Source organism: Orycteropus afer, unplaced genomic scaffold (assembly GCF_000298275.1).
Source record: "Orycteropus afer afer isolate SDZICR_OR568_19922 unplaced genomic scaffold, OryAfe1.0 scaffold00345, whole genome shotgun sequence".
Taxonomy (NCBI): Eukaryota; Metazoa; Chordata; class Mammalia; order Tubulidentata; family Orycteropodidae; genus Orycteropus; species Orycteropus afer.
The window spans coordinates 2,653,494-2,663,617 of NW_006921932.1; the positions used below are offsets into that span (position 1 = coordinate 2,653,494).

At 34.5% G+C, this 10,124-nt stretch overlaps 1 protein-coding gene across 1 annotated transcript in view; it reads left to right on the forward strand.

Annotated features, from left to right (window-relative positions):
• FOCAD (focadhesin) overlaps positions 1-10,124 on the forward strand; it is a 502,178-nt gene that overhangs the window by 103,153 nt on the left and 388,901 nt on the right. Inside the window, exons 8-9 of the mRNA XM_007952545.2 lie at positions 3,350-3,437; positions 6,999-7,201. Of these exons, the coding sequence (XP_007950736.1) occupies positions 3,350-3,437; positions 6,999-7,201 (291 nt within the window). The remainder of the gene's footprint in view (positions 1-3,349; positions 3,438-6,998; positions 7,202-10,124) is intronic.

A 10,124-nucleotide genomic window follows, 5' to 3' on the forward strand; every position in this document is an offset into this window, starting at 1 on the left:
TGTGCATAAGCAGCCCTTCTTTCTCCCATGATTGTTCTCTCCAGGGCGTGTGTCTACTTGAGGTAAATGTTTAACTCACATGCCTGTACTTTGTAAAAAACTTTTTTTAATATAGAATCACAGAATACTAATTTCATTTAGGACAGTGAATTTGTGTCTGTGACAAAAAGGTTATATTTATATTGTGTCTACCTTCTGTTCAATATTTTAGCAATTTTAGAAGGAAGTAAAAGTAAGTAGAAGTAAATCCTTTTGTTAGAAAACTCTCTATTGGCTCCCCGCCCCCACCTCAGTGTTCCTAAGGTGTAAAAAGAAGCCTACACACATTAATTTGCAAAAAGCTATTATTTAGGCCTATATGCACTGTATTTTAGAACAAAATGGAGTAGAGTAAAGAAGTTTTATTACCTGTTTTGAGGCTGTACCTGGTTTTCTGTATCACTGGAATTATTGGCTGAATATTCAGTTTAAATACTACATTAACTCCTTTTTTCCCCTTTGTTCTCTTTCTACTTTTATATCAGAAATGAATCATTGCTCATTGCAAATGAGTGTTTTTCTTAATCTACATTAGTTTCAGTGGGTGTGATCTTAGTTGAGCTATTTCAGTCCTATTTGAATGACCATAACTTAAGCAAAAGAAAGGCATTCTGACATTCTCATTGGCAAAATTAAGCAAAAATAGTATCGATTAGGAGGAGACTGGGTAGTTGTCAGAGTGAAGGAAGAACTAAGGTCTCTAAGACACAGCTGTCAGATGACCCAGTTCTAACCACCTTTCTTCACTTGTATAATCTCAGAGAGCAGTTTGAAGGACAAAATGAGTAAAATAGGGAAGGTGGGAGAGACAAAGTAAGTATTAAGAAGTTGGTCACTGCTGCAAGTGACCCGTTGCATAGTGCCTCAGAATCTTCTGAGAAATCTTATGAAATATGTCCCAAACCCTCCAGAGGAGTCCAAAATAAAGGAGAAAGCATTTATCCATAGGTTCCTATTGCCAGTTCCTCCAGACTTGTCCTTTGGGGCTGTAAATCCCCTGCACTTCTGGATTTCTTGCTATTCTAATGCAGGCAGCAAGAGGACCATGGTAGGGTCTACAGGGATGATCATCAGGTTGCCCTTATGCACTGTCAATAGTTGTGGTATTTGAAGTGGCATACAACAGGTAGCCAATGCAGACTTTTATTAAATGAGCTCATTAAATGATGTCATACTTTGGTATCCATTAAAAACAAACAAAAAATATATAGCCTCTCAGAATTGCAAACAATTTAAGATTTATCTGTTGTAATCTTCCACTGTAACTTACCCTTATTTTTGATGTCTTGATCTCCAGCTTTTCCTTTCTTCCTCTATTCTTCACCCTCCCAGAGAATGCTGTTTTTCATTTATATCTCCATACCTTGAAGTTCTACGTACTTCAAATGCTTCAATTTCACCACCCTTAGACAGCTACTTTGTGGACCTTCCAGTGATAATGTGTGAAAAGTACTTTCTAGTGGTAGTGTTAGTGTTCAATAATGCTTTTATTTGTCTCTGATTCTCTTGGTTGCTAGTCAATTTGAAATTTAAATGATACTGCTGGTTTTCTTCTTTTTTTTATGGACATGTAGAAAGTGAAATGAAATTGAGGAAAATATAATGATAAAGAATGAGGTGATGGTGTATACTGTCAGTGTATCAGTTACAAAATACTTTTATTGTCCTCATAGAGATAACAATTCTTTGTTCTCAACTGTATTGCAAAACAGCGAACATACATAGTTGCAAAAATTACAAATTGAAATATAGTCCATTAAAAAGAATCACAAAATAATTTTCTTCTTTTGCTGTTTTTTTTTTTTTTTTTGACTCTGGATACACACACACACACACACACAACAAAATATTTATTGTTTTAACAGTTTTTACATGTGCCACTTAGTGACAGTAATTACTTTCATTATGTTGTACAGCCATCATCATTATCAGCTTTCAAATTTTTCCATTACCCTTGAAAGAAACTCAGTGCACCTAAGGAATGACTCTCAGCTCACCCCCCTCCTGTACTTGGCAACCACTAATAAACCTTGGTATCTATACCTTTGTGTAGTTTATATATTCCATATAAATGGAATCATATAACATTTATCTTTCTGTGTCTGACTTATTTCATTCTGCATGTTTTCAAGGTTCATTCATGTCCTAGCATATGTCAGGACTTCATTTCTCTTTATGGCTGAATAATATTCCATTGTATGAATACCCTATGATTTGTTTATTCATTCATCTGTTAATGGACATTTAGGTTGTTCCCACCTTTTGACTGTTGTGAGTAGTGCTTTTTACTCTTTTTTAAAAGTCCATAAACAAGCATGTTAGATGATTTACTTTCACTTTTCAAGTAGTAAAAATGAGATATAAACTGAATAATGTGTTAAAGAATAGGATATTTATTAATTTGGGCTAGAGTTGATAGCATCTACAAGATTATGATTTCTGAGTGTGTCAGACCAAATAGTTTTCTCTTAAGTGTTTCTGTAATATATGACTCTACCTCACACATTTCCTTTTATTTTATTCTTACTCCCTTTTTTCTCATGAGTCATAGGTACTTCTGCTCTAGAGGTGCTTTTAGAATGAAGTAATTTTAGCAATATGTGCTGGACTTTTCTTGTTTAGTTCCATAATAAATTAAGTGTTCTGTATTTAGAAACCCCAAATAACATCCAATGTTACTTGTATTTTAGTTATTAGAGCTTAATAAACATATCCTTTTACTTCCTTTTTCATTTTATCTACTTGATGAAATTATAATTTTTAAGTTTCTATCACTATGGCTTTTCTACATTTAAATATGCTTAATAGATTGTTGTAATTTTAAAATAATCTTGGCTTCCTTGGGTGCTAATGTTTCTTTTATTATAATAACATGATTTATTAATATTTATTCTGTATAAGTCATTATCCAAGTTATATAAATGAATGGTGTCTGTATTAGGCAGGTTGACAGTTGAGTTACTATTCAGAAATAAAATATCCCTCAATTAAATATTTCAGGTAATTATCACTAAGTTCCAAAGATTAACTGTTTTGAAGACTTGTTAATCTGTTACATAATGAATTTTCTCTCAGAGTTGTTTTGGTTTAAGGTTACTGCTTTTTGCTGAGAGAGTATGATAATGTTTTGAATTCACATGTTACTGTGGTGGTATTCTCCAATTCTTCCTTTAGTAGATCCAGCTTGCTCTAAATAATTTTGTATAATAGGTTTTTAATCTTTCATATTTAATATACTCTTCCTAAATATATGTTGCAAAGCCATGACTCGGGGAACTTTTTCAGTAACTCTTTTTTCCTTTTCTTTTAGGATTTTCCTGTTGAACTGGTCATAATTGGAATAGCATCACTACTTCTGCAGACTCCGGCAAGTCAGCAGAAGCCAATCTTAAGTCTAGGTAAATAAAAAGTTATTAGCGTAAACCTTAAATATAACATGAGTGCTGTTGGGAGTCACTTGAACTATGTATCATGTTGTTCTATGAAATGCTGGATATTTTGAGTCTGCCACTCCTCGGAAGGAAGGTTGGGCAATCCTACTTCCGTAGTGATACTGCCTCGGAAACCCAAGGAGGGGTCGCTATGAGTCGGGGCCGACTCGACGGCACATAACAACAACAACAACAACATTCTAGAATTTTCCTAGATAATCATCATCAAGTAGATTTTTTTTCTTATCTACCTTGGTATTTACCTTGTACAAGGATTCATGTATCACATTTTACTAAGTATTTTACTTGTCTGTTAGCAGGTTATAATCCAAATCATACAGCAGTGACATTTGTAAATACATTGAAGGGTATATCAGCTTGTTCCTAGTTGTACAGAAATCTCAGAAACAATAGCATAAAACTTTTGAAATGAAGTAAATGTTTAGCACTTACTTGTTTTTTAAAATGCTCTATACTTTTACTGTTGAACACTGGGTATCACTTGAACATGATTTAATTTATGGTTATTGTATTAACCTAACTGAATTAAATGATTGTTGTTGTTGTTATTTGCCGTCGAGTCAGCCCCAACTCATAGCGACCCCTCCTTGGGTTTCCGAGGCAGTATCACTACGGAAGTAGGATTGCCCAACCTTAGTATTGATATAAAGAAAAATAAGGAATGGGATAAGGGCAGGCAAAAATGCTCCAGTTAAGAATAATATGGTAAAGAATAATGTGGTTGCTAGGACTGACATTTTGGCAATCAAGTCACACCTTTAAAACATGGCCTTTACATTATTGTTGTCTCACTTTATTTGGTCCAGTATAGTTTGTATGAAAATGGCAAACCTGTCTAAATTATGTTGTATAGTGTTGTGGTATATTGATAGGTTCCAACCCTCATTTTTAAAAAAAGTGCTTGCGGTAAAATACTGATTGTGTAATTCATTCTTTTGAGCATTTAAACTCATAATTTTGAGGGTGCATTGCTGTTCTATTTACAGCAGGCCTTGGAAATGGCTTTAGCACATGGAAAGGCTCTTATATTTTTTATTCTAACCTTGCTTTTCCCTATTGGCTGGCCCTATGCTCATTTGTGCCTCTCTTCCCCAGGGCCTTTCTGCACTGCTTTTGCTGTTATTTTTCTCATAGCCGTGCACATGGTGACCTTGCACAGTTATTATTTAGCAGTGTTGCTACTTCCAATAAGCTTAGTTTTGTGGCTTAAGCATTATTATTATTTTTAATAACAACTTTATTGAGATATAACTTACATATTATAAAATTCACCATTTTTAAGTTTATCATTCAATGTTTTTGGTAAATTTACAATCAATCCACATTCCCATTCTCAAACCCAGACAAGCTTAGTCTGCTTTCTGTCTCTACAGATTTGCCTTTTCCGGACATTTCATGTAAGTGGATTTTATTTGTTTTTTGACAAAAAAAAAAAAAAATCCTAGAAAAGTTCATTTCTAATTCTAAAGCTGCCTTCCTTTATTGTGGCTCACATGTAAGAGAAGGACGATACAGGATCAAATTATCAGACACTTTAATAACTTCTTGGAAAGCAGACATAATCTTTCTCTTGTAAATCATGACCTCTGATTTGAAATGACCTTAACTAGAGTGAATAAATCATATTGAAAACTATTAAGCCAAAGTATCATTTTGAAAAGCAAGGAAGAGCTTGCATGTTCTTCCATGTGCTAAAGCCATTTCCAAGGCCTGCTGTAAGTAGAACAGCAATGCACCCTCAAAATTATGAGTTTAAATGCTCAAAAGAATGAATTACACAATCAGTATTTTACTGCAAGCACTTTTTTAAAAAATGAGGGTTGGAACCTATCAATATACCACAACACTATACAACATAATTTAGACAGGTTTGCCATTTTCATACAAACTATACTGGACCAAGTAAAGTGAGACAACAATAATGTAAAGGCCATGTTTTAAAGGTGTGACTTGATTGCCAAAATGTCAGTCCTAGCAACCACATTATTCTTTACCATATTATTCTTAACTGGAGTATTTTTGCCTGCCCTTATCCCCTTCCTTATTTTTCTTTATATCAATACTAATCATTTGTTTAATACATTGGGAAAGGGTATTCAAAGTAATAGGACAACTAAGAAAATATTGATTATTTCAAATTTAAAAAATGCACAGCATTAATAAACTGTTGTGTTTGTTAACTATTAACAATAGTCTTGATTATCAACAGCAACTGGAAAAAATAATGCCTGGGAGGTTTATATTATTGTATATAGAAATATTTGTACCACACGATTTCTTTATTTTAGTAAAGATAATGTATTTTTATGATACCCTAGAGACAATTATGGATTAAGACCAATATTTAGGCAAAATGGGTAAATTAATAGTGTTAAAATAACAGGTCTTTATACTTCATACCATGTTAAAATTTGATTTCTAAATGATTTAAAATAAAAAACTGACAACTCATTGACATGATTTAAGGCTTGTAGAATGTTTTTGATGGGAGTGAGGAAATTAGTTGATTTGATATCATAGCTCTGAAGCCTATGCGTAGTCTTTCAGTAAGTCAGTATTTATCCAGTAACTATACCATGAAAAAAGTATGTGTATATCTTTAGCTCATTCTTTTAACAGTGTGGGACAGACTACTTTTTACTGAATTATTGTACGTTTGTTTCTGTGTATGTGATGTGTAAACTGAATTTCAAAGTTAAAAAAAAAATTGTTACAAATGGGTTTAATTATTATTTTGGCTGTGGAATTTGAGACTTTTTTTGATCTGCTAAGCAATTACAGCTAAAGTACAGCCTTGCTTCATCTTGTTGTTGGATGGCATCAAGTCAGTTCTGAACATCATGACCTATAGGACAAAGTAGAACTGCCCCATAGGATTTCCTGGACTGTAATTTTTACAGTAACAGATCACCAGGTCTTCTCTCCTGTGGAGCATCTGTTGGATTTGAACAGCTGACCTATCAGTTAGCAGCTGTGTGCTTAACTACTGGCCCACTCCTTTACTTTACCTTACTGATTACTTAATCATCTGCTAATACAATTCTTAAATGTGTTTGTTAGGGAAGAATGTATGTCAATACTGTTATCCACTGATCAGGTAGTGTCCAGCTGGCTTCTTTGTGGCCTCCTGAGTCTGTATGCTGAGGTCACAGGTAGGATCTGACAGATATAAAGGACAAAAGTTTGGTTGTGTTATTTTTTAAAAATTCTTATTGACCTCAAAGAGCATTGATTTACACTTGATGATAATATATGGTATGCTTTTTCTCTAAGAATATCAGTATTTTTTCAGTTATAAATATATTAATACCTTGTTTTAAAGAGTATTTAATTTTTATGATCGTTTTTCTTCCAAAAGGATAAGATTTATCATCTTAGTTACGTATTTGACTCAGTTATAAAGAGGCAAGAAAATTCTTTGGCATATCTTTCTTAAGTAAAATAGCATTTTGTTTGACTGTGGTATTGATGTTTAAAAACTTAAACCATTGTTATTTTTATGAATAGCCTTGAAGCTCCTCTCTTTTGCTGAGGGTCAGAAAATCCCAAGGTCATCCCTGCTGTTAGTAATGCCAGTTCTGCAGATCTTATCCTCTACTGCCTTGGAAGACTGTATATTCGTGGATGAAGAAGGCCCCTCTAGGCAACAATTGGCTTTAAACCTTTTGGAAGTGGTGCAGCAGGAGAGCTACACAGACAACAACCAAAAGGTACTGAGTTCATCTGTGTTTCTCTTTAATAAAGTGTTGATGTGGGATTGATGTCTCCGCAGTTAATCGCACCTTCTGATGAGGTATCTGTGTGAGTTTAATTATGACATTTAATTTAGCGTTCTGGTTTAGCATTCTGTCATGCAGTGGTCTAGGAGATCATAGATGTTCTTCTGAACTGTGAGAGGTCAGGGTTGCTCTGTTGTGAAGTAAGTTTTAGAAATGCTACACAATCTTTTTTCCTCTTTGAGATTTTCTAGTGCATTTAGGAATCAAAGATCCTAAGGAATACTGTAGAAAAGAAAACTAATCCTATTTAACCTACTGCTTCTCCAACATAAAGAGCTCTGGTGGTATAGTGGTTAAAGCATTTGGCTGCTAACCAAAAGATGGGTGATTTGAGCACCCTGCAGGAGAAAGATAAGGTAGTCTGCTTCTGTAAAGATTTACAGCTTTGGAGACTTTATGGGGCAATTCTACTCTGTCCTGGAGGGTGGTTATGAGTCAGAATAGGTTGGATGGCAGTGAGTTTGGGTTTGATCGCCAACATATTTGACCATGGAATATGTTTTTTTCTCATCATACTGTTTAATAAATGCAATTCATTACTTGATCTGGGACAGTGCAGTCAGGGGAATGCTGACTTGAATGCCTGGATGTTCTTGGATCTTTAAGAACTAAGATCCATTTTTGAATGTGGCACCCTGTGCCATATTCCCTGGCATATTGGCTCTTGATATCTCTTATGTATGTCCCTACTCTTCTACCTTTAAATGGCAGAGAACAGGCCTGTCACCTATTTCTGCCTGCCAGGTATACCCTATACTGATTTTTCAGTCTCCCCCTTCCTGTTATGATAATGTAAAAGGATTGCTAATATCTGGTTAGTGGCTGGTTTTAGACCTGTATTTGCAAGACTTTTTTCCTTTTAGTATTTGAGTTTTGCCCTCAGTAAAATGTAGTATTGTTTCTCAACTCTTACTTTTCTGGTGATTGAATTGAGGAGCCAAATCTGTTCTTGGTCTTGGGTATATTCCTGTTTGCCTACACCTACTTGATCTTCTCACCTGTCTGTGCATTGACCCATATAGCCTAGTGTTTGGTGCCAGTGGTAATGCAATATTGTGCATGCAGTAGTGTTTGCCTCTGTTGTCGGTATCTTTTGTGCATGTTTCTGTGTACAGTCATTTTTATTCTTTGTTTGAGCATGTAGCAGAAACTAGCCTATAATTATAGGCAAATTGAATGCATAGTATAGTTTTCTAAATCCTAATTCTTTAACTAAAACTTCAAGTAACTGATTTGTGTCAAGATAGGGGAGTTCTTCTCACATCAGTCCTAATAGGAGTGTAAAATATGACCAAGAAATCTTAATGGCTTTTCTGCCTTCCCTCTTGATTGGCCCATACAGAAAAATGATTGGGTCCTGAGTGGAGGAATGGGGTTAGGGCAGGATGTAGTATATCTAAGAATTCTGTTCCTTTAAATTACAAGAGATATTTACAAAGGATCATCCTGACTCTAATATCTAATCCAACTATTTGCTCAGGTGTGTGGGAATCTTATTTATCCACACTAATGGCTGGACTTTAACAAATGGTAAAGAAGAAGGTGGAAAGAATATTAGGCCTATAAAAATCCTCCTTATGATACCATTATTTATGCTTTGTTGAGGCTTTATTTAAGAAGACATATCACCCTTTTTAAAAATATAAGCCACATTTTATTCTTGGTTTTATTTCTACATCTGTTCTTATGCTATATCTAAACACAGCTATGAATTGAACATGCCCCAAACTCTTCAAATCTTCTTGTGGGTAATTTTTTTTATGACCTGTTCTATTTCTTCTTTTGTTATGGATCTGTTCAACTTTTCCACATCAGTCTGTATTCATTTAGGTAAGTGGTATGTTTCTAGAAATGTGTCCATTTTTTCCAGATATTCAAATTTGTTGGAGTACAGTTCTTTATAGTATTTTGATATTATCCTTTTTATTTCATTTGGTTCTGTTGTGATGTTGCCCATTTCGTTCCTTATTCGTTTTCTTTGTATTCTCTCCCTCTTTTCCTTTGTTAAATTTGCCAGTGGTTTGTCAGTTTTATTAATCTTTTTAAAAAACCAACTTCTAGTCTTGTTGACTTTGTCTGTTGTCTTTCTATTTTCTGTTTCACTGATTTCTGCTCGAATCTTTCTTATTTCCTTTCTTCTGGTGAGTGTAGGCTTTTCTTGCTGTTCTTTTTCTAATTATTGGAGATGTTGGTTTAAAGTGTTGATTTTGGCTCTTTCTTCTTTTTTGATGTGTGCATTTATTGCTATAAATTAGCCTCTGATCATTACTTTTGCTGTGTCCCAAAGATTTTGGTATGTTGTATTTTCATTCTCGTTTGATTAAAGGAATATTTCTATTTCATTTTTTATTTCTTCTCTTACCCAGTCTTTCTTAAGGAGGGTGTTTTTCAGTTTCCAGGTGTTTACTCTTTTTCCATTGATCTTCCTATTGTTTTCTAATTTGATAGCATCATCATCTGAGTGGTATTTAAGTGTTTTTCAATTTATTAAGGCTTGCTTTGTGGGCTAACATATGGTCTATCCTGGAGAATGCTCCATGTGCACTGGAAAAGAAAGTATATTTTGCTGTTGTTGGGTGAAGTGCTATGTCGATGTCTGTAAGGTCAAGTTGGTGGATTATATTGTTTAGCTCTTCTGCATCTCTGTTGAGTTTCTTTCCAGTTGTTCTATCTTCCATTAAAAGTGGTATATTAAAGTCTCCTACTGTTCTGGTTACGTAGTCCCGCTTTGACAAGAAATATACCACAACTGGGATGGCCTTAACAAACAGTTTATTTTTACAATTTGGAAGCTTTAAGTCCAAGTTCAAAGTGCCAGGCTCTAGGGGCTAGGTGAAAGCCCCTCAACCTTGGG